Source organism: Myotis nattereri (genome assembly GCF_964212035.1).
Source record: "Myotis nattereri genome assembly, chromosome: 5".
Classification (NCBI taxonomy): Eukaryota; Metazoa; Chordata; class Mammalia; order Chiroptera; family Vespertilionidae; genus Myotis; species Myotis nattereri.
Window position 1 is genome coordinate 71,829,390 of NC_138080.1, and position 25,465 is coordinate 71,854,854.

Here is a 25,465-nt window from a genome sequence, read left to right on the forward strand (position 1 = left end):
AATATGGTACAGACTTCCCCAAGTGCTTGTGAGTAACCTGGTGAACCAGAGGCCTCACACACATCTGTTTCAGTTCACACTGGTAAATGAGAAAACTTTAATTTCTGATGTAGCCACAAAATTTGTGAGGGAAAAGTGCTTTCAAATGGGTAATGTCAACTTCTAAAACTGAATTCGCTTCCAACTTTGAATTGTGAAACAAATCATAAAGCAATTAGAATGTGTTCTTGTGTTTTAGAAGACAGTTTACATAAAATATACTCAACTTTGTGCCTCCAAAGAGGATCATCACATAGAAAAAGCAAAGTCTGTCCATTTATTTAACTTGGCCATTTTGTGTGATGTATGGGCTGTTATCATCTACAGCATCTTGTTTCCAGACCCAGGTGGTGGTGCAAATGAAGGATAAGTTCACATGGCAATGGGACTAGAGTGTGTGTGTTAGGGTGTATACGTGTGAGATCAAGTGTGCATACATGTCAGCATGCATGTGCACATACCCAAGTGAGTACATTGTGTGTGCACACATGTGAGTGCATCTGTGTGAGAGTGTGCACACATGTGAGTGCATTGTGTGAGTTAATATTATGTGTGTACATATGTGCATGAGTGTGTCTATGAATATGAATGTGTGGGGGGGAGTTATGGGGCATGTAGGTGTGTGCTTGTGCACATGCAGGAACCATTGAAGGAAGCGGGGAGGGGGAGACCTGACCTCATCGCCTCACCACAGAAGTTGTCCCTGCCAAGTCCTCCTAAAAGCCTCCCCAACTGGGCCCGCACAGCTCATGCTGTGGGCTCTGGAGTTAGAAGACTTGTGTTTGAGTCTGGACCTGCCTCCAATAACTTGGCTTTTCCAAGCCTCCACTTCCTCATCTGCAAAAAGGGTGCTGCACTTCATTTCTCTGCGAATGAAGTGATGCACTCTTCCCGGGAGGAGCTGCCAGTTCCCTTCTTGCCTGCTCTGCACTTTGCTAATCCTAGCAATCTGATGGCTGCCAGGACTGTTAGCATTCAGTGCTAGGGCTCTTCCCCAGGCACAATTCCTCCTCCTCCTTCCCACTCCTGTGGGGAGGCTCCCCTATAAAGGCTTGGCCTTGAATGATCTGAGCGGGAAAGAGATGCCTCACCACTCAGTCTGCAGGAACCGCTGATGGGCTTTCTTTTAGCCCCTTGATTTCAGTCCCATTGGTGGGGCCCTTCTTGAAATAGTTACTTGTTTGACTGTCTGAGTCCTGCCACTCCATGTCCCAGGCAGGTCATATTCTCAAGTTGGTGTCCCTCCCCTTGCTCATCAACCCTCAATGCCTCCCAGGCCAATAAGGCGAAATCTCCTCACTCAGCCCAGCATCCCAGTCCTCCAGGTCCTCTCCATCTCCTCTTAATTTATTCCCCTTGGGGCAGGCAGGGGATCTGAAGTGGGTAAGTGAAGGTGGGTAGGGTGTCTGGGAGACCCCATCTCAATCAGTTTGCTAGGGCTGCCTTAACACAGTACCATAGTCTGAATGGCTTAAACAACACAAATTTCTTTCCTCACAGTTCTGGAGGCTAGAAGGCTGAGATCAAGGTGTCAGCAGAGTTAGTTTTTCCTGAGGTCTCTCTTTTTGGCTGGCAGGTGGCTGTCTTCTCCCTGTGTCTACTCATTGCCTTTCCTCTGTGCATGTCAGACTCCTAATCTCCTCTTCTTATAAGGATACCCGTCACATTGGATATCAATAACTACCTCATTTTATTTAATTACCACCTTAAAGACCCTATCTTTAAATACAGTCACATTCTGAAGGACTGGGGTTAGGACTCTAACATGTGAATTTAGGGGGGTCATGATTCAGCCCCTAACACCATCTAATCAGACTTGACACATGAGGGGAAGCCCCAGACACTGTGGACAGGACCGAGAGAGCAGTGTCAGTGGGAAGCAGGTGGAACTCAGTGTTGGGATTTATTATTTTTTTAAAAAATATATTGATTTCAAAGAGGAAGGGAGAGAGAGTGAAACATCAATGATGAGGAACATTGATCAGCTGCCTCTTGCACACCCTCCACTGGGGATCAAGCCTGCAACCTGGGCATATGCCCTGACCTGGAATTGAACTGTGACCTCCTGGTTCATAGGTTAATGCTCAACCAGTGAGCCATGCCGGCCACACTCAGTGTTGGGATTTAAACAGGCCAGACATGGTGGCTGGGTCTCTGGAGAAGACTGGCCATGGGGTGGAGAAGGCTTGGAAACCATATACTGGAGCAGCCTGAGGCCTCTCCTCGATGGGTCAAAAGCCATGATGGAAACCATCCACTTCTATGGTGGGGTTTCCTTGTCAGAGCAGGGTGGAAAATCTCCGAAGGCAGGTTCGATGGGAAGTGAAGTGTGTTTGTAAAATAATGAATGGGAACACAAATTAAGGATTTCTGAAGAATTGCATTTTGTTTGCAGGCCAACCCTTTCAAAACACACTAAGGTATTGAGGGACTGAGCAGGGACCATTAAGGAAATGTTTGCCAATGTGGTTCGGAACAGAGTGACTCCGTGAGCCAGTGGGAGTCCCCGGTTAAGCCCACATTCCTTAGAGAAAAGTGTCTGAGCTCCTGCCAAATGCGTGGGCAGGGCTAGATGCTCTTACCCACCTGACTGTAGCAAGGTTTACCTGGCACTGAGGCGGAACCTGAAGCCTAGTGTGGTGAGCCCAGGACACCAGCTCCACAATCCCGGCCAAACCTGTGGGAGCCGTGACTGGGGGTTTTTGTTATTTGGCTTTCTTAGGTTTATTTGGCATACAATTAATTCACATATTTAAAATGCACAATTAGATTTGTCTTGGCAGGCACACACCTGTGAGACCATCTCCACAATCAAGGCAGTGAACACATTCATCACCCTTAAAGGTTTCTTCTGGCCTCCTTGACTGCTCTCTCCTCCGTCCCTCCCCACCTGCCACCAGATGGTACTGATTTCTGTCACAATTGCTTAGTTTCCATTTTGTAGAATTTTTATATGAATGGAATCATGCATTCTTTTTGGGGGGGGGAGAGAGGTCTGATTTCCTTCACTCAATATAATTATTGAAATTTTGTTTGATAATTTTGCATATATCATTAGTTCATTCTTTTTGTTATCAAGTATTATTATGAAGATATTCCACAGTTTGTTTTTCCATTCACCTGTTAATGAATATTTGAGTTGGTCTCACTTTTTGGCTGTTACAAACAAAGCTGCTATGAACATTCATGTACAAGTCTTCATATGGAATATGCTTTAATTTCTCTTGGGTATAAATACCTTGGAGTGGAATGATTGGTCATCTGATAGGCATATGACTCACTTTATAAGAAACTGCAAAACTGTTGTTCAAAGCCATTGTATCATTTTACATCCCTACCAGCAATGTATGAGAGTTCATTTGCCCATATGTCTTTTTTCTCTGCCTGCTTTTATCACTGGTTTTAGGCAGTTTAATTTATGATATGCCTTGGGGTAGTTTTCTTCATGTTTTTGTGCTTGAGTTTCATTGAGATTCTTGGATCTGTGAGTTTATAGTTTTCAAGTTTTGAAAATTATTTTGGTCATTACTACTTTAAATATTATTTTTCTGTTCTTTGGGGACTGTAATCACCTGTATATTAGGACACTTGAAATCCCAAGTTCACTGATGTTATTCTTTCTTTAAAAAAATTATTTTTTTAAATTAATTTCAGAGAGGAAGGGAGAGGGAGAGATAGAAACATCAATGATGAAAGAGAATCATTGATTGGCTGCCTCCTACATGCCCCACACTGGGGATTGAGCCCACAACCCTGGCATATGTCCTTGACTGGAACTGAACTCAGAACCTTTCAGTCCACAGGCTGACGCTCTATCCACTGAGCCAAGCTAGGGCTTATTCTTTCTTTTTGAAAAAAATTATTTCCCTGTGTGTTCATTTTAGATAGTTTCTATTGCTAACTTCCAGTTCACTAATCTTTTCTTCTGCAATGTCTAATCTCCCATTAATCCCCTATACCTTGTTGTTGTTTTTTGCATCTCAGCCATAATAGTTTTCATCTCTAGAATTTCACTTGAGGTCATTTAATATTTTTGATGCCCCTACTTAACTTTCTGAACATATGCAGTGCAGTTACAACCATTGTTTTAAGGTCTGTGTTGCACATTAGCAGCGTTGAGACTGGAATTGGATCTTCCTGAGGAATCAGAGTCATCTGTCCATTATTCAAAACTTGTCCTCATCAGGGAGATTTCAGGGCTTCACTTAGGCTCTTCTTCTACTTCCAAGATTTTATTTATTTTATTTTATTTTATTATTTTTACTGAGAAGATGGTATTACAACTACAGAAAGAACTTCTAAAGAAGTAAATTACCATAATTCCAACACCAAAGTGAGTGGTATTTGCTAGTTGCTGCCACCGCAAGCCTGAATTTTTACACTGGTGTAGACATTTTATTTATTGTACCATAAACATTGTTCGTTGTTGCTACATAGTCTTCATAACGCTATTTCATGAAGATATGACAGTTTCATCAGGGGACACACAGTCCCTCCCACTGTTTTGGGACATAACTTCCTCATGAATACCTTTTTTTTTTTTTTTTTTTTTTGCTTCTGTTGACTTATTTCCTTAGGGGTATATTCCCTAAAGCAGTAATTTTCTGTCAAAGGATCGGAATGTCTTTGTGGCTTTATTTGGAGCATTTTACAGAAATAAATCATTACATCTTTTTTTGTATGTTAATTCATATTTCATCAAAATGTAACCATTTGATGATGTGATAGAAAATCTGGTGAAATGTTCCAGACTAGCACTCCAACAGCTCATTAATAAATTTATCATCTGACCATGTAATGCTATTTTAAAAAATCATGATTTTCCCTGATTAATTTTCCCTCTGCTCTTGCCATTCTTCCCTCAAAACTTCAAGTCTCCCTCCTCTTCCTTCTCCCCCACACTCTGGAGGGAATGCTCCCCAAGTCTTCGTCTTTTCTCAGAAACTCATCCTTTGTTTACTTTTGGAGTCAGGACTTGTTTGCATATGTAAAACCAGGACCATATTGTTTGCAGATGCAAGGGGTACTACCAGATAACTGAATATAAAAAGTAGAAGCTTTAAAGTCATTTCTTACAAACCTAGACACAAAAGAATATTTTCTTAAAATTAAAAAAAAAAAAGCACATGGAAATAAAGATTGTGGGATTGGGTTTCTAATTCAAACATTTCCCTCTGTGTTCTTAGTAGGGACCGTTACAAATGCACAGAAAGTTAGGGGCCTGGAAGGCGGGGAGGGTAGAGGGTTAGGAGAGAAAACTTTGCCAATTCACCACATCTGATCCAGAAAGATGAATGCATAAAAGGAGTTAGAATACATGACAGGACAAAAATTCAATCCCAGTAATTTATGATCCCTCTGGTAGCATTAACAGAAAGGCATGTTTTTTTACCCTTTCATCAATAGTTTCCTGGTCAGCTTTTTATTTTAACATAAGAGTAGCTTAAAAGTAATTGTGTTTCCTATCAGTATTTGATAGAACCCGCCCCACTGCCCCTACCTCCTTTAGGGCAGAGGCCCAGATCAGATAGCAATTGTTAAAAGCTACATGTTTTGTTTTGTTTTAGCATTAAATGCTTTTGTTTAAGAAAGGGGGGAGGGGATTAGTGTGACTTCTAGTCTAACCAGCAGCGATAATACAGATGAGAGCGCCACTAACAAATTGGCTTAAACCAGAAGGCTGGATTCTTTTTCCAGGTAAATTTTGAAATCGATAATAGCATCTGCAGATACAGTGGGGAGAAGGTGAATTCTGAGGTGCCACCCTTGTCCACATGCCCAGGCAGCTTCTGAGGCCCCACGTGGCTGCGGTGCTCCAGGGACCCGCGCACCAGGCCAGGGCTGGGTGGTGTTGGCTGCTGCTGAGTGGGAGCCCTGGAGAAGCTTTGGTGGGTTGGAGTGGGAGGCATTCTGGGGGATGGGGGCTGCTTGCAGGTCGCTCCAGCATAGAGCAGGAGTTCATGGCAGGTGGGGAACCAAATTGGGGCTGAGAGCCTGGTGTCCAGACCTGGCCACGTTAAGATTTTGGAGGCTTTGTGGGCCAGAGGTGCGGTGAGGATGGAGAGGTTGGATGCATTTAAAGGCAGCACTGCTTTCACACCCCTCCACCAAGGCGTCATGATCACACATCCGCATGCTCCCCCAAAACTTGGCCTTAATTCTATCTGTTGTCTGTTGCCCATCTGGAAAATGAGGGTGACTGGAGGCAGGGATAGAGGCTTTGCAGGCAGCTGGAGCTAACCTGGTTATGTTTTGTGTTTTTGGTTTTTTTTGTCTCCGGGTCTTGGTGCTGGGCTGCTCCAGCCAGAGACAATACAGGACTTGGCTGGAGTCCCGTTTTCTGTGAAAATTTCAGGCTTGGCCTCAAGGGCTCAAGACCAGGGTGCCCTTTTCACATCTGACAAGCAGTGCTTTAAAAATTACATTTTCATGTTTGAAACTCAAGTACTCCTTCTGCCCGTCATAGTGCATTTTTCCACTAAGGTTAACACATTTGGGATTTTCTTTGTTTTGCTTTTAGAGGGGCTTATTGGTTTTTGTTTTGTTTTGTTTTTCCTAGAGAAAAGTTAATACTTTGCATATTCTTGTCAGGACTCAAGCCTAGGCTAGTTTGGGGGTTATGGGCCAATTGCTTCACTTTCCTAAATCTAGACTTGGGATTTGGGACTAATTTCTCATCTTGTTTTTTGTTGTTGTTGTTGTTCTGTTGTTTGTTTTGTGTTTTTGTGTGTGCCTTGTGTCCCCTCAGTGAGGCAGGAACAATAATTTGGGCCACAGAGGTTACTCCTAGGGTCAAATCGGGCAGTGATGGTGCCAAGCTGTACTGTGAGCTATCATAATAGTAAAGCTGTGACTTCTGACTTGATTTCTGTGGTAATTCTTTCCCTTCGCCTAAATTGAGCACAGGGCTGGGCATCTGCAGAGATCTTTGTTGAATTGTACCAACCAAATTTTCTAGGGCAAGCATCCCCACAGGTAAGAAGAAAGAAAAAGTGCCATCCTGGTGGATTGGGTCTGGGCAGCGGGTCTGAGCTCGGTGGGCTGGGAGGGGCTGAGCTGGGGGCCTGGGGGCTTCCAGGGCGGATGGTGTGATCCAAGTACTGAAAGCTGCTACCCAGCCTCCCACTTTCACTCGGACTGCACGGTCGTTTTGGCTTTCCTTGATTTGTGTTTGAAAATGTTGTAACAAAGCAGAATTGTGCCGCCTTCTTTTCAGGGACTCCCGAGTAATTGCTCGATGTTTATTTTTGTTTCTTCTCTCATTCCAAAACTGTCTGTAGAATTTAATGACCTATTAAAAATGTTCTCAAAAATACCCCCATCACTGTCGATCTAGTTTTTGTTCTGTTTTTTTGATACATTGGTTTTTGCTGATTTTTCTACTCTGTTCTCAAGCTCATCCTCATTCTCCTCCCTTTCCTTCTTGTTTCAGAAGTTGGAGGGACTAGTCAAGCTCCGGACTGTTCGGGAAGCGCCATCGGAATGCGTCTGCCCTCCGGGTAAGTGGACATTTGATCCTTGCTGGCTCCTGACTTCTGTAGGCCTGGCTTCTCTCTGTCTGCTCAAAATTACCGAGGACATGGTCAAGATGATTGCCTTGGGTCTCAGGCTGTATGTTGTACCTTGTGGCCCATCATGGGCCTTTCTTCCTACCTCTTCCCTGGCAGACATGTCGTTAGTCAAAGATCACAGCATGATTCACTGTTTCGGTTTGACGGCGATGGTGGTATTGGCGGGGGAGCTGAGAACCATTAGAGATGACTTATAATAAAGGCTTAGATGCTGGGACAGCACCAGCCATTCCATTCTGAAGATGGAAAAACAGGCACGAACCAGCCACAGGGTATTATCGTTGTGACCTTATCTCTATTTCAAACCTTGGGAGGTCTGGGGGGAGGGTTGTGATAAATAATCTGGCCAAATAGTTTTGTGTGGGGTTTTTTTTTGGTTTTCATTTCTTTTGGTGGAGGTAGATGAAGGAAACAGGAAACATGGTCTGAATTATTCAAATAATCATATCTCTCTTGGGTTTTGGTGGTGTAGACTAGTATGGCTGGGAATAGAACTGGGATTTGTTGATTCCTAACTCATGTGGCTCAAATCCTGATTCATATCAGGTCTTCCTGGTTGTCCTCATGGGAGCTTTGCACAGACGATGATTGAGAATTTAGGTGTGTAGTTGCAGCCCTGGCATTTTTAGGGTTAGCATTAACCTCTCGCAGGATGGTGTGTAAAGCAGTGAATGAGCGGAAAGTCATAATATTTCCCAGGCTTCTCTCCATGTTGGACAAGGTGACAGAACATAGATCATAGCAGCTGAGCCAGTGGCCCTTAACCTTATTGTCACACCTTCCATTAGCCAAGTTGCATGGTATTTCCCAACCTCCTTCACTGGTCCAGAAACGAAGCTCACTGATAACATCTCAAGGTTGGGAGATGCCCAGGATGTCTGCAAGGGTGGGCCTCCTGGTGTGAAAACTCAGTCTCTGGGGGCCCAGCAGGAGAGGACCTGATGGTCCATCTTGAGCTAGCTTTTAGTAGTAGGACCTCCCCAAGGTTTTGATAGGAGGGAAAGGATATGACAGGTAATGACATCACTATTTGTTCAGTAAGTCAGAAGCTGTGTTTTCAATGGGGCAAAAAATCCAGACCCACAAATAATTTTTGGATGATCTGCAAAATATATAAAATAGGAATGATTCCCCTGCTTTTTCTGAGTGTTGTGGATGTTTTTTAAACTGGGAGGCACAATGCATTCATAAGATATGAAATCAGTTCCGTGGGTTACAGCAGTGTTTTGAAATTTTGAACTAGCATAGACTTGAATAAAAACTATTGGAGTGAAGTTTCTGTTTCAGCTATTTCTATTTGTAGGCATGACCTGGATGGTGAAGTGAACTGGGTTTCATGCTGTGGGTTGCTGACAGGAAGCTTGAAAGTCCCAAATACATATGACAGATGGACTGGGAGGAGGAGGCAGGGATGGGGCACGGAGCTCCCGAATAAATCCAAGCCAGGTCCAAACCTTGGTCTTCCACTTATTAACTATAGGGTCTTCACCAAAAAATGATGACAATATTAGAGTGGCCTCTATAGGCTTTTTGAAGTCATAGAGAAAATACAGGTCAAAGCCCATGACCCAGAGGCAGTCCTGTGTCCTGTCTTTCCTTGGGGGACCCAAGAGGGTCTCAGGGAGAACTATGGAGGCTGAAAGGCTGGTCAAAGCCTCCAGTTCCCACTGACAAGAGGACAGTGACCTTCCCTGCTCTCTGAGAAGGGCCCTGCTGGCAGCCCTGTGCTGATGTTGTCGAGGGCTCGTGGCTGCCATCAAGCCATCTGGCAGCTGTGGTCAGTGTGGCCAGGCCCCCATGCACACTCATGCCCATGCCTGCTCTACTTTCCCTCCTGTCACTCTGAGCTGGAGGACTCCCTTGAGCCCTTTGGACCAGAGCCCTACATTGATGCAAAACCCCAGAGGCTGGCACGTTCTCCAACAGAGGCCTTTTCTCCAACACCAGAAGCCTTAACTCATTCCCTTTCTCTCTGGCTCTGATCTGCCCTGCAGACTTCTGGAGTCCAGACACACAGACCACCCTCCATAGCTTGGGTCCCATCTGATTTTAGATACCCCACAGATCCCCCTGGCCTGGCTCCTTCCCACGCCTGGAGGACAGTGTAATCTTTTGTCAGATCCTAGGATGCAGCAGACCGATAATCGAGGCCGGAGTAGGGGGCGGCTCTTCTGTGTGTGCTGCCCATTGTGAAGCGACACTCTGGGGAGCCATGAGGCTGAGAGGAGGACCAGGCTGTTGCTCCTGCCTGAGTCAGTGGAGGGGGACTGGCAGGGCTGGGCCCTGAAGTAGGCCTGTGACCTTGGACAAGTGAGAGGCCCTCAAGCCTTGCACCCCTCATCTATAAAATGGTGTAGTGGGCTGAATTGTGTTCCCCTAAAACAGTGATGGCAAACCTTTTGAGCTCGGCGTGTCAGCATTTTGAAAAACCCTAACTTAACTCTGGTGCCGGGTCACATATAGAAATTTTTTGATCTTTGCAACCATAGTAAAACAAAGACTTATATTTTTGATATTTATTTTATATATTTAAATGCCATTTAACAAAGAAAAATCAACCAAAAAAATGAGTTCGCGTGTCACCTCTGACACACGTGTCATAGGCTCACCATCACTGCCCTAAAAGATACGTCCCAGTCCTAACCCCCATACTTATAAATGTGACCTTATTTCAGGATGGGAATCTTTTTTCTGCCAAGGGCCATTTAGATATGTATAACATCATTTGCAGGCCGTACAAAATTATCAAGTTAAAAATTAGCCTGCTATATTTGGTCAAACATTTAATTAACTCACCCCTAAAGCCTTGGCAGGGCCAGACCAAATGATTTTGAGGACCTTATACGGCCCGCGGGCCGGACGCTCCCCAACTCTGCCTTATTTGGAAACAGGGTCTTTGCAGATATAATTAAGTCAAGGATATCAAGATGAGATCATCCAGGATTTAGGGTGGCCTTAAATCCAGTGATGATTGTCCTTGTAAGATACGGGAGGGAGAGATTTCGCAGAGACACAGAGGGGAAGGCCATGGGAGGGTGGAGGCAAGATCAGACAAGCCAGGACCGTGGAAGGTGATCGCAGCCACTAGAGGCTGGAGGGGTGTGGGAGGGAGTCTTCCCTCAGAGCCTCCAGAAGGAATCCATCCTGCCAACGCATTGATTTTGGGTTTCTGACCTTCAGCACTGGAGATGAGAAGTTTCCATCATCTTAAACCACCCAGTTTGTGCTAATTTGTTGTAGCAGCCTTAGGAAATTAAAACAAATGGGAATAATAATCGTCCTGAGGGCCTTACAAGGTTTCTGAGAGGATTGAAATGGGAGGGACAGAGGAGCTTCCTGCACCACCGAGTTCGGATCAGGTGTGAGCATGAATGAGGTGCGAGTGTGGCTGCTCCCCGGGAGGCCCTGAGGCTGCCTGTTCTCACAGCTACCCCTAAACTCTTCTCTGCCTTCCACAGACACGCCCAGGCTTTAGACCGGCGGTTCTCAACCTGTGGGTCGTGACCCCTTTGGCGGTTGAACGACCCTTTCACAGGGGTCGCCTAAGACCATCCTGCATATCAGATATTTACATTACGATTCATAACAGTAGCAACATTACAGTTATGAAGTAGCAACGAAAATAATTTTATGGCTGGATCACAACATGAGGAACTGTATTTAAAGGGCCAGAGGTTGAGAACCACTGCTTTAGACAGTGGTTCTCAACCTTGGCTGCACATTAGAATCACCCACCTGGGAATCTTTTTAAAATCCTGATTTCTGGGCCTCATCCTCCGGAAATTCTGTTTCTTTGTTATGGGGTGGGGCCACAACATTAGTAACAAAGAAACAGAATTTCCAGAGGATGAGGCCCAGAAATCAGGATTTTAAAAAGATTCCCAGGTGATTCTAACGTGCAGCCAAGGTTGAGAACCACTGCTTTAGACAATGCAACTGAGCCTTGTCCCTTAGGTATTCCAACACCTTCTTATGTTCCCTGTGTATTTAAATGCTTAAAAATGTTTGAAGTTTTAAAATGTTTAACTTTCAGTAGGAAATAATATATGATGTGATAAAAAAAAATATATCAAGTACTACCAAAGATTACATGTGAAAAATACCCCCGCTCCCATCCTCCTGCTCCCCTCCCCAGGGGCTGTTACCAGGTAGCTGAAGTCTTCCAGAGCTGCACTGGCTGATAGGACTTTGTGAGATGATAGAACTGCACACCATCCAGTCGTCCAGTTGGCGGCCCCACTAGCTGCTCATGGTTATCAAGCCCTTGAAACTGAAAAACTGAATTTTTACTTAATTTTAATTAATTTTAGTTTAAATGGCCATGTGTGGCTAGTGGCTATGGTACAGACAGCCGGATTTTAAAAAAATATATTTTATTGATTTTTTACAGAGAGGAAGGGAGAGGGATAGAGAGTTAGAAACATCGATGAGAGAGAAACGTCGATCAGCTGCCTCCTGCACACTCCCCACTGGGTATGTACCCACAACCAAAGTACATGCCCTTGACCAGAATCGAACCTGGGACCCTTGAGTCCGCAGGCTGATGCTCTATCCACTGAGCCAAAGTGGTTAGGGCCAGACAGCCTGATTTTTGAGATAGTTTATGGACATTTCAGCCAGTAGCTCCCTTCCTGTTTTTAAACAAATGGTATCAGAGGTTGTGGTCCCTGTGTTGCTTTTTTTAGTTTGCAATTTCTCTGTGAGATGGTCTGACTCAGTCCAATACCGGAGGGCAGGTGCTGCCTTGTTGGGTTAAATGATGGAATCCTGTCTGGTTGTCGGGCTGTCCTCTGAGGAATGTGACCAGACCCCACAGGGACACTGGATTGTTTCTTGTCCCATGTTCTTAAAGACCGTCCTCCGGGGAAGTTTTGGAGGGAAGGAGGGCTGCTGCTCGCCCTGTCCTCTGCTTCCCCGTGCTTTGTCCTGAAGCCCATCACAAGCCAGGCATGCTGCAGGGCCGGCGACATTGGGCTGGAGGACGGGAGCCCATCGTGTGTTGGGGAAGGTGGCCCTCAGAGCAATAATCCTGAATCCTTGTAGGAGGGGTTGGGGTTGGGGATGGCCCTGAAGCCTGATCTGTGGGAGACTCCGGCAACACCCCGCCTCACTGTGCTCTGAAGTTCCAGAGGACGGCTCAGGGCTGGCACCTCAGAGCCTAAATCCACGTGAACAGCTGCCATGTGTCCCATCCTGCACGTCCTGGAGATGTGGGCCACTCTGGTGTGAAAGGTGGTTGCATTAACTAACTCTTTTAGTTAGAAACCTTGGAACACTAATGTTCTGACCATGCTACATTAATAAATCAAAAGAGGGGAAATTATTAACTCATGTAACTGGAAATGAAAAGGTCAGAGGCAGAGCCAGAATCAGGTGTGTCAGGCTCAGGGCCTCTCTCTCCATCTCTAAGCTCTTCTCTGTGTCATTTTCAGACAGTCTCTCCTGGGGGCCTGAAGGTGGCCCCAAACAGCTCCATGGGTAGATCACTCCTTCTCAGCAACCCCAACAGACAGAGTGCTCTGCTTCCCAAAAGTTCCAGTGGCAGGGAATGGAGAAGTGTTATGGGCTGAAATGTGTCCTCAAAATTCACATGTTGAATTCCTAACCCCCAGTATCTCAGAAAGTGGCTGTATTTGGAAATATAGTCTTTAAAGAGGTAATTGAGTTAGAATGAGGTCATTAAAGTGGGCCCCAATCCCATATGACTGGTGTCCTCATAAGAAGGGGAGATTAGGACACATATATGCACAGAGGAAGACCAGCCAAGGGGAGAGGCCTCAGAAGGAAACCACCCTGCCAACACCTCGATCTTGGACTTCCGGTCTCCAGAACTATGAAAAAATAAAGTTCTCTTGTTGAAGCCACCCAGACTATTATGGTGCTTTGTTATGGCAGCCCTCGCAAAGTAACTCAGGGGGCTATTGTGGAACGGGTACAGGGTGTCTGTTTGGAAGGGGGGAAATTGCTGGAAATGTTGGGTAGTGTTAATGGTTGTACACATTAAGAATGTACTCAATGCCATGGAATTGTGCACTTTTCAAAAGTTCAAATGGTAAAAATACATAATTTTGTATGTATTTTTACCACAATTAATAAAACATCCCAGAATTGACCTGGACTTTCTTGGTTTGTGGCAGGTGCCTATTCCTGAACTAATTACGGTGCCTGGAGCATGGATGCACTGATCAGCTAGGTCTAGGTCATGTGACCTTTCTTGGATAGCGGTTGGTGTTGATGCTGCCAGAATGTGGGCTGAGAATTGGGGTGGCGGGGGGGTTACCCTAAGAATTTTAGTGTGTTCTTCCCAGAAGAGAAAATGATACAGCTGGGTAGACACAGATGGGAGGTGACCATTTCAGTCCTGCTTCAGAGACAGTTGGCTAGCCACGGAACCACACAAGTCTTCTCCTGCTGTTGAACTTGTCCAACAGGCAGCATGGCCCAGTGGGAAAGCGCTTGGACGCTCAACCCAGACTGCCTGGTTCAAATTTTCTGTCACTACCTCCATGACCTCGGACGAGTAATTTATCCTCTGTGTGCCTCAGTGTTTCATCTGTGAAATGGGGTTTCTGCTCGCATCTACCTTAAAGGATTGTTGCAAGGATTGAATGAGTAAATACATGTAGAGGGTTCAGAACAGGGCCTGGCACTGCTTCTGGAGAGTCAGTGTGGTCACTCGTAAGCCAGATCCATTGCCCCCAGGCCAGTGCTGACCCACCTTGTGCGGCCTGTTGCCTTCTTCATTTTCGTTGACGTCAGCCCGGGCTGTCAGAGAGGTAGGGAGAGGGAATTCAGAGTTGGCGTTTGGCTGGGACTATTCTGGGGGGAAAAAACAAAGTCTTGGCAGGCTTTATTGGAATGTCCTCTGGGACGTGGGTGAGAAAAGGCTGGTGACAGAGCACTGGAGCGAGAGAACCAGAAAGAAAAGAGACCGTGTGGCCTGGGGACTCCTGGGAGGCACTCATGGCCTCCAGAGACCATGTGCAAAGCCCAGGGCGGCTGCCCCTTCACACGACTCACTGTTCCTAACCGGGCTCGACCTGCCTTGGGAATATTCAGAACGTTTCATCACTGTGGTAATACCCTTCAATTCCTTGTTGTGCCTTTTTTGTACCCTTATATAATAGACCAGCGACATTGCATATGGTTTCCACATGAAGTGCACTGTGCTTGCAGTGCAGGCTGACCTTCCAGAAATTGATAGACAGAGTAATCAGAGTTAGAATTTCACTGCTCTGCAAAGTGTTTGGGAGTTTGAGCCGAGGAGTGAAAATCTACCTAGGAGAGCACAACACGGAAATGACATAGACCGTGATACATCCATCGGCAGCTTGCGGGAATGCTACAGAACAGAGCAGACTTGGTAGAAGCCGCTTGCATTCAGCCTGTTTGTTCTGGCCATTGGCTTGGGAAAGAGCTTAGTGAAGGGGGTGCATTTTCCTAGTACTTTGACGCTGGAAATTGTTATCCCCCTTCCAATTATTTCTTATTTGTAGACATTTTTTAAATGATACCTTTTTTTATGCGTTAAATCCTAGTTGACTTGAGTTTGTGGTAAATTTAAGTAGCGTAATGACAGTTAAGCTATTCATGTCAGGCTGTGCAAAGTGGAAGGGAATAGTTTGTGTGTCTGATTTTTGGGGGGAGGGCTAGAATTCTCTAGAGAATGGTCTCAGTTTCCTCTCTACCATGCATAGATATTTGTTCATTCATTTATTCATTCATTCACTCATCTCTCTGTACCTATTCTGTAATTGTCCTGGGGGCAATCTTGACCAAGGTTGTTAAAGGGAGACTGTTAGAGGGATTGCAGATCTGGCTGTTGGAGGACGACAGCACAGAAAGAAGAATTATAATATGCTGAGAACGGAAAGAGTTTGAAGAGGGAAGTCCTACAGAGACTAAAGGGAGGGAGAGATCACCTCAGATCAGGATTGCAGATTTGGTTCCAGCAGAGAAACTCACTGAGAGGGTGCTCAGGGTGGGGACCTCGTCTTGTTCCCTATCACGTCCCTTGACCCTAGAATGGTGCTGGGCACGTGAAGGAGAGATGATTACTGTCTGCTAATGACTTCATTGGAGGAGAGGTCACGAGAACTTGAATGAGGGCCATGAGAATTGATGACAGGGAGTAGCTGTCACAGTCCCTGGACCATGTGGTGGACAGAACTCACAAACAGGATGGATGGGCTTGGGAGTGGACAGAGGTGCCCAAGGCTGCAAGCCTGGGGGAAGGGTGATTGTCCCAGTAGACACAGGAAATCCCCAAAGAGGGATTTGGCAGGCAAGACCTATAAGCATGGTTTTGGACAGTGGCCTTTCGAACCACTTTGTAGGCCCACTGATGAATGGAAGAAAATAATTAGAAGTCTTCTCTTAAGGCTTCGTCTAGCCACTCGGAATCTGTTAATTATAAAATGTACCGTGTCCTGTAAATAAAAGTCTCGAGGTTTAACTACGGACTAACCACTGGGAACCAGGGATTTTCTTGTGACCACCAGAGGGAGCCCACTATATTCATTAAATTCTATAGAATTCCAGCAGGAATTGAAAAGAGGAGGATAATTAATATTTTAAAAATTTACTGGAAAGCACACAGAAGTTCAAATCAAGGGCAAGTAAAACACAAAGTTCAACATAAATAACAAACACATGGTTCATAGTCCTGAGATAAAACGTGTTCTCGCAAAAGAATAAGGAAAGCCAAATACTTCTGTGGAAGAATAGGCAAAAGATGTGAATATATGGAATCCCCAGTAGAAAAATACAAATGGTGACACTTCCCTTCAGTGAATACTTACAGAGCACCTGTGCTGCTCCAGGCACTGCTCTGGGCACTTTAAAAGATGGTCCATGTCATGAATAATTGCAGAAACACCCAGCAAGATATCAGTTTTCAGCAATCAGATTGATAATGTTTAAATTGTTTCCATCTTTCTGGAGGGAAGTTTGGCATATAAACAAAAATTTGAAAAGTACAAACTTTCTCCCAGCACTTTCACTCCTAGGCTCTATATATTCCGACAGCTGTGTGAAGGTGCTTGTACGTTGATGTTTATCAGAGCATCACTTGTAGTAGCAAAAACATTGAAAATAACACAGAGAAACCTTTATAGGGGAAATATAGCCACAGCTTTTCAACAGGGAGAAAGCTGATTGTAAAGCAAAATAACATCACAATGTGAACAGGGGGTGATTGCATGATAAGTGCCCTTCATTTTTTTTTCTTATTTGCATTTTTCTCATTTTTTTTAAAATATATTTTTATTTTTATTGATTTCAGAGAGGAAGGGAGAGAGAAAGAGTGAGAATCATTTATCGGCTGCTTCCTGCATGCCCTCCACTGGGGATCAAGCCTGAAACCCTGGCATGTGCTCTGATCTGGAATAGAACCACGACCTCCTGGTTCATGCGAGCCCCACCGGCCAGGCACATTTTCTGAATAGTCCAGCACAACAAGTAAAACAGCTAAAAGGTATTGACCAGTTTCTGTTTCTGGCCCTGAGCTGGACACAGCCTTGTCCAGATGTCTTCCTGGATCACACACCTATACTGCCCACCTCCTGATCTCCTGGGAAATAGCTCCATCTGACTTAATGTCTACTGTCCACTCAGCAGGATACCTGACCCTCACAGGTATTCCAAAAATGTTTGTCTTTTGTAAACACTGTATTTCTAGAGGATCTTTTAAAGCTGAGAGGTGCACTGTAGAGGTTGTTTCACACAGAAACAATAGAGAATAATAGAAGAATAGGAGAATAATAGAAAGCAGGTCTTCTGGAATAAGACAGGCCTGGACTTGAAACCTGGATCTGCCAATTAGAATTGTGTGAGTTATTTAACTTTTCTGGGCTTCAGTGAATTATTCTTTTTTTTAAAAAAAGAATATGTTTTTATTGATTTTTTTTTTTTTTTTTTGAGAGAGAGAGAGAGAGAAACATCAATGTTGAGAGAAACATCGATCAGTTGCCTCTCACATGCACCCTGACCAGGGATCAAACCCGAAACCTGGGTATGTGCCCTGACTGGGAATCTTTCAGTGCATGGGATGACGTTCAACCAACTGAGCACACTAGCCAGGGCTGAACTACTCTTTAATAATGGCACAGTAACCCCAAGTGTAGGTTTTATTCTTCATTAAAAAATATTTATATTTGGGGGGCACAGAGGTGAACAAAAGAAAATCTGTGCTCTGATGGAATTTCCATTCCAGGTGTCTGGGTTAGGGTAGAGAAGACAAACGAACTAAAACAATAAATTTTTTTATGGTAAACCAATAAATAAATGATAACTGTGAATCATGAGAGGAGCTATGGCGGCATGAACAGGGTCCTTTGGTAGAGGGCTAAAGGGGTGCTGAGGGCTAAGATATTCTTTAGAAAGGGAGACCAGGGGAAGCTTCTCTGGGAAAAGGACACTGACGCCAAGATTTGTGTGATGAGAAGCCAGGCATCCCAAGATGCGCCAGTGTCCCTCAGAACAGCAAGTTGATTCTTAGGCAGCGAAGAGGTTGTGTGTTGACTCTGAGCACACGTATGTTGGGGGTGGTCATGAAGACAGCAGTGGGCTGTGGTTTTTGCCTCCTTCCTTACTCTGGAGGCTGGCAGACCTGTTCCTCACCCTGTTAGTCAGGGTTCTCCAGAGAAACAGAACCAATAAATATATCTTACATAAAGAAATTATATGTAACTTTATAAAGATATATCTTGGGAGGGGGCATTGGGGGCTGGGTAGAGGTGGGCAAAGGAGGGGAAATGGGGGCATCTGTAATAGTGTCAACAATTTTTTTAAAATACTTTTTTTATTGATTTCAGAGAGAAAGGAAGAGGGAGAGAGAGATAGAAACATCAATGATGAGAGAGAATCATTGATTAGCTGCCTCTCCACTGGGGATTGAGCCTGCAACCTGGGCATGTGTCCTTGACTGGAATCGAACCTGGGACCCTTCAGTCTGCAGGCCGATGCTCTATCCACTGAGCAAAACCAGCTAGGGCAGTGTCAACAATTTTTTAAAAAGATATATCTTTATAAAGATGTATGTATATAAAAAGTGATTTATGCCCAGCCGGCGTGGCTCATAAGAGCAGGAGGTCACCGTTCGAAATCCAGTCAGGGCACATGCCCGGGTTGCGGATTCGATCCCCAGTAGGGAGCATGCAGACAGCCAATCAATGATTCTCGTCAGTATTGATGTTTGTATCTTTCTCCCCCTCTTCCTTCCTCTCTGAAATCAATAAAAATACATTTTTTAAAAAAGTGATTTATTTTAAGCAGTTGGTTCATGTGATTATGGGCTGGCAAGTCCAAAATCTTCAGGGTGAGTCAGCAAGCTGGAGACCTAGGACGGCCAATGTTCCAGTTTGAGTCCAAAGGCCATGTGCTGTAGAACCAGGAAGGGCTGGTGTTGCAGATCAAGTCCAAGGGCAGTCTGCTGGAGAGTCCTCCCTTGTTTGGGAATTCTCTTTGTTCTATTCAAGCCTTCAACTGATTATGGAGGATAATCTGCTGTGCTCTAAATCCACCTGTTTGAATGTTAATATCATTCCAGAAATCCTCACATAAACATCCAGATTAATGTTTGACCACATATCAGGGCACCGTGGCTCAGATGACAAAGGGAACTAGTTGTTCCATTACCTCCTCTGTTACTTCTCTCAGGGTTCTCCTCCTCCCTCGTCTCTCTCTCCAGGCCGTTAGTTCTCTTATCCTGTCTTTCATGTGCTGACTGAGCCCTCCCTCTACCATCCCCACCACCACTGCCTTCTTCAGACTCTCATCACCCTTCATCCTTTCCATGCCTTCTCAGGATTGGAGCAAAGCAATGTGCGATCTAAAAGCCTTCGGTGGTTCTCCATGGCCTTCAGGATCAAATGTGCAGTCTGTGTTGGCCTTCCTCAATCTAATTCCTGCTTTCCTCTCTTGACCCATTTCTCACATCATATTACCTTCCTGCACCCTATGGAGTGACTGTTTCTCAGTCAGCACCCATGTGTCATTCCTTTGCTTGAAATGTCTCTCCGCTCCTGTCTTTTTTTTTTTTTTTTGCTCCAAAATATTTTATTAGTAAAATTTTTATATAGAAAAAGATTGAAGAAAAGTTACCTGTCATACTGAATAACATATGAAAGCATGTGTATGATTGTGGTTTCTAATTTCTCTACAAAATTAACCAGCCATCTGGAGTAAAGAGAGTCAGAAATAGTAAATATAGTCATATAGTGTTTGGAACACTTCAAAGTACAGAAAACATTGTGCTAGTTTTTAAGTGCAAAGAAAGGTCATCATACAATTGACTTTAAAAATTACCAATAACAATCTGTACATCAAGGATATTTTTTAGGCCTTTCGTGCGCCTAGCACTCTGCAGAAAGAGAAGAGGGGACCCATCACATCAGGTCTGGCCCATGTCAGCTTGCAGGACCATCTCCTCCTTTCTCAAGGGTAACGTATCCTTCGGGCTGAAGAGGGCCACAGGTATCACCAGGGAGACATAGTGTCCTGTCTGTGCCGTGCTTATCTACGAGCTCATGCTGAAGGAACGGAGGGATTCGCAGCGACAGCCTGAGCCGCAGAGCGAGGGCCAGAGGCATAATCTCCGTTCCTATCCTGCTGATGAGGGTCGGGCACACGCCCACCGATCTACCACAGTGATGGGTCCGAGATCCAGGCTGCCCGGTGCTGCTGTGGCATTCCCAGCTGCAGCCTCTAGAGGAGGTTTCGGGCTGTGAGTGTAGGCACAGTGACGAGTCTCCTTTTCTCATAAAGCTGATCCAGAAGTGCAGCTGCTGTTCTGGTGCCCACGTTGACATTCATGGCTGCGGAGGTGGGCTCCCTGCCAGACCAAGCCAGGTTGGATGGACATACCTGGGCAGGGCTCTCCTGTAGCTCATAGCGGCGGGGCAGAACTCAGAGCACTTCATGTACCCGTTCTCCGGGGCATTGAGTTTCCACGGCGTCTGACTGTAGGGACACAAGCCCAGATGGATCTCACTGCTGAGCTCCCCTCCACAGTCTCCCCTCCTGGCTTTTTACTTGAAGAATCTATATTCATTCTTCACGGTCCAGCTTTAATCTCACCTCTTCTGGGAACTTTCCCCATTTTCTAGGCACAATGTATTGCCCCCTCCACTCTGATCCCACCACACTTTGGGTATCCCTCGAAACAGTCCATATTGGAATTGAGGTCGCTTCACTTGCCTGTTACTCCCCATCCCCAACCTGTGAAACCCTGACATTTCCCCCCATGTCTGCATGGGGCCCGGCTCATACCAGACCCTCCAGTGAGTGTTAGATGGGGGTGGGGGAAGAAAGGACAAACTATGCCCTCACTAAAGGCGCACATGGAATTCAGCTCATTTTATAAATATGTTTGGGTGAGTTGTGGAGTCATAGTCACAAGTCTGTAAGAGGACTGTTATGGAGAGGGGTAGTAAAAGCCGTAAAAAGCTGCCACCGTGACATTGTCCTTCCTGAATCCCACACTGTCCAGGAGCCCGCCAGCCTGCACCGGGCAGCTTCTTGACTCAGGTGTTGGCCCCTTCTGCGGTTAGACTTTCTCCTTACTTCCTTTCCGTTTTCCCATGCTTTTACCTCTTGGCTTTTTCTCCTTGATCATCTGAGGCTTAACTCTGGCCAGGGCTTGGCTCTGCTGAGTTCTGAGCTGGCTCGGAGGCCAATGATTGGAAGTCATTAGCATTTGGTTTGGCCCTGGCCAAGGTCCCTTTTCCGTGAATCAGATCCGGTCTTGCCTGATGGCTTGGGGGACTTGCCACTCGGTCAGAAATGTTTTCCTACAGGGAAATGGTGCAGAAATATTCTTCCTGAAAAGCCTTCTCAACCCTTTGCAGCTCAATTGCCTACACTGAGGAGGGCTTGGGAGCTGTGTAGACCAGGGCACTCCCCTACTGCTCCCTGGTCTGGGAGCCTCGCCTCTGCACGTCTTCTCTCTCCTTTGACCACTGAGCCTCTCGGTGTTTCCTCCCAAGGCCTCACAGAGGTTCCGTGTGCCACCCCAAAGCTGAGCTATCCGCAGCCTTGAGAGGTGGCATGGGCATGCCCTGCCATGAACCTGCTGCCCCATCCTCCTGTGTGCCTTTTATCCTTGTTGGGCTGGTGGCATAGACAGAGCTGCCCTTGCTAAATTGTAGATAGGATTGGTTATGACCAAAACACATGGAAATGTCCCCACTTTTCCTTTATCTCTTAATCTAGATTGCTCCAGGCCACTCTGTCACGTGGTGTTCTCATTTCATCCTCCCTAAGTGTTTATAGCCTGGGACGGCCCAGCTGGTGCGGGAGGAGGGAGGCGGCTAGAGGGCTGGCCTTGTCCGTCTGCGCTGTTCTGAGAGCAGAGGCGAGGGAGGGAGACCCGATGGATGGCGAACAGATGAGCGTTCTTTGGTCACTAGCAACAGAAAGTCATTCAGGCAGATTGAGACAGACAGGGGGAGTAGTGGAAGAAACACAGGAGCTCACAGAGGCGAAGTGCCCGCTGAGGAAGAGGCATGGAAGGGCAGCGTGCAGGGCAGCTCCCAGGTCCAGGCTGCAGGAAAGGGTGGGCAGCCCCCAAGTAGAAGCCTCAGCCGAGCATCTGCACCGACTGTTCCATGCGTGTCTCTTGCCCGAGATTCAGGGTCTCAGGAGAGAGAGTCCTTCTGGGTGGGCCTGGACCCAGTGTCCACCCCTCTGCCCCGGGGGCTTCCACTGCAGGGCTGAGAGGCCCAGAGAGGACCCCCCCACCTGAGTGCCGGGATGCAATGGGGAGCTCGCAGTCTGGGTTGGGATGCAGGTGAGCCTGCCCGTGAATGCCAGTTGTGCCACCTATCAGTTATGTGACCTCAGACACCTTATCTGACTCCTCATTTGTAAAATGGAATAGCATTATGTACCTGATGGCTTTGTTTTCAGGATACACTCAGATCAATGTATGGGGGACATCGATCTCAGTGTAGCCTCGGAACATTTTTGGCATACAGTAGGCATCTAATAAAGTCTGTTTATTTACCCTTAGGCCCCCAGGAGGTGGGAGAGCCAGACACAGATCATTTCGTGGGCATTAAGGGAGCAAGGACAGCATAGGATGGGGCACTTTACTTTTGTTGCCTCCTCCACAGAAAAGAATGTCATTTCTGCTGAGACTCTTAGTTTCTTTGATGCAAGAATCCCTGTGTGAACCTCCTGCTCACAGATGGCAGGAGAGCAACTCTTTCCTCATAGAAGATCTGTAGTCAGCATTTGGGTGGTCTTGGGGTTTCCCTCAGGATCCCAGCCTCTTCTTCCCCGCCCCACTATTCTTTTTTATTCTTCAGCCCCATCTTTAGAAATAGGACTGAATGCCTGAATGCCAGCTGAGCTGCCTTTCCCACCAGGTCATGATTTTCATGACCCTAATGGGTTTGAAGTGGCCTGTTGTCTGGTCATTTCTTCAGAATTGCCCCTTGTCGCCTGCTCACTCACAGGCCTGCACAGAAAGAAGTTCAGCTCCTGGAGGCTGAGGCTCCAAGGGAAACAGAGCTCACTAGGAAAGAACTTCCATCAGACAAAGGACAACTGCATGACCAGGATCAAGGAGGGCCTGGACCACCTCCCCTGTTAGAAGCTCACGCATCCCTCTTCCCTTGCAGTGCTTTTTGGAAAATGTATCTTTAAAAAATGTATAGCTGCCTGGCCAGTGTTTCTCAGTGGTTAAGTGTTGACCTATGAACCAGGAGGTCATGGTTCGAGTCCCAGTCAGGGTAAATGCCCTGGTTGCAGACTCAATCCCCAATAGGGAGTGTACAGAAGGCAGCTGATCAATGATTCTCTCTCATCATAGAAGTTTTTCTCTCTCTCCCTCTCCCTTCCTCTCTGGAATAACTAATTATATATTTTAAAATTTATAGACAAGGCCACCTGAGCCCCTGAGTGGGTGGGCAGCAGGTGACTTGGAAGCAAAGCTCAGAGAATGCGCCTGAGCTGTGCCACCATAGAAGGACTGCACAGTGACTTTACCCTGAGCATCACTTCCCGTTGGTGGAACTGGCTGTCACACAGCTGAGGATAAAGACAGACCCTGTGGGCCCAAGTGCTTCCAGGACAGCATCTTTATGACGTGTGACCGTGGGCCTTGCAGTGACCTTCGGGGAGGGAGGTAGTTCTTAGCATTTTCTCTGTATGTTGTGTGGGGGGTGCTCTGAGAGGACAGGGATTGTCTCCCGAGGAAGACCAGGAGCAGGTGCCTGGGAGTGACTGTCCTCTTCCTCCCCCGCCACCCCTGAGGCAGGATTTGGGCTTAATTTCCAGGAGGGCAAATAGTGCCTCTCTGTTCCTCTTTGTGCCCTAAAGTGTACATTCTGAACTCTTTCTTTCCCCACTAGGGATCCAGGTGCTCCATCCGGGACTAGGAGTAGAGGGGGCTGTGTGGGTCAAGTTCTGCACTGGGACACTGGCCCCTTCACCATGGAGGTAGTAAGGAGGGGGACGTTGTATGTGTGGAGGGGGAAGATGCTCAGGAGAGACTGCTTGCAGGAGGGAGAGGGTACCTCGGGATGTAGGGAGATTGTCTCGGTGGAAGAAGGTGGAGGTGAGTGGGGGATGGAGAAGTGATGCATGAACCCAGATCTGCCCCATCCTCACGGGGGGCAGGGACTGTGCGCCTCTCAGAATTGGCTGTGGGATGATTCCAAACCCTCTGGCCAGAATCCCCTAAGGCCGACTGAGTTGGTCTCCGAGGCTTCACTTAGGAAGTGAGCTGCTCATTTCCCACCTCACTGTGTTACATGCTCCCAGTGACCCTACAAATGAGTGATGTCCACAGTGCGCTTTCCCCACAGCCCTGCTCAGCTCCTGTAGAAGCATGCCGATGGCTTCTTTTATGGAGTCCACCCATCTCATATTTGGTCTTCCTCTTTTCCTGCTGTCTTCTATTTTCCCCAGCATCATTGTCTTTTCCAGAGAACCCTGACTGCTCTTGTTGCGCCTGGAGTAGGACAGCTTCAATTTTTTCATTTTTGCTTCCAGCAATGTTTCAGGTTTAATTTGCTCTAGGACTCACTTGTTTGTCTTTTGGGAAGTTCACTATCTATAGAGCTTTCCTCCAACACCATGTTTCCAGTGAATCCGCTTATTCTCCCTATGAGCCTTCTTCACTGTCCAACTTCCACATCCACACATAGTAAGTGAGAAGACGAGGGTGTGGATGAGCTCAGCCTGGGTCTCTAATGGCACATCTTTGCTGTTAGCGGTCTTTTCTAACGCTATCATGGCTGCCCTTCTGAGTCTCTGTCTTCCCTTGAATTCTTGGCTTTAGTTTCCATTTGAATTGATGACTAAAACCAAAATGAGCAAAATCTTTTCCCATTTCAGCGTCTTCATGGCCTGTGCTAAAGTTGTGTGTTTCTTCTGTGGTCATGATTGTTGTCTTTTTGATGTTCAGATGCAGTTCTGCTTTGGCACTTTCTTCTTTCACTTTCATCAGAAGTCATTTCAAATTGACTTCTTTGCTTCTTTCTGCTGGGACCTTTTCTAGTTTTCCTCCACACCATTCATCTGCATATCTTGTTATTGGTATTTCTTTCATCAATTTTCACTCCTTCCAGGGACCCCTTTCCAGTCTTTACAACTTATTATTGTAAAAGTAAACCGTGCTTAAAATTAACTCACTGTCCCTACTCAAAAAAAAACAAAACAAACAAAACAAAAAACACAGAAAAACCCATAGCTCTAAAGTTAAAAAAAAAAAAGTCTGCTTTGTACCTCCACCTCCCCACCCTCGGCCGTCCCATGAACTAGATGTAAATCTTGAATCACTTTTGTGCACATTCCGCCAGACTTTTTCCTGTACTTAAACAAATACCCACATTTATTTATTTGTTATT

General features: G+C 46.0%; 1 protein-coding gene across 1 annotated transcript in view; it reads left to right on the plus strand.

Annotated features, from left to right (window-relative positions):
- COL23A1 (collagen type XXIII alpha 1 chain) overlaps positions 1-25,465 on the plus strand; it is a 257,686-nt gene that overhangs the window by 13,224 nt on the left and 218,997 nt on the right. Inside the window, exon 2 of the mRNA XM_081093278.1 lies at positions 7,472-7,538. Coding sequence (XP_080949404.1) covers positions 7,472-7,538 — 67 coding nt within the window. The remainder of the gene's footprint in view (positions 1-7,471; positions 7,539-25,465) is intronic.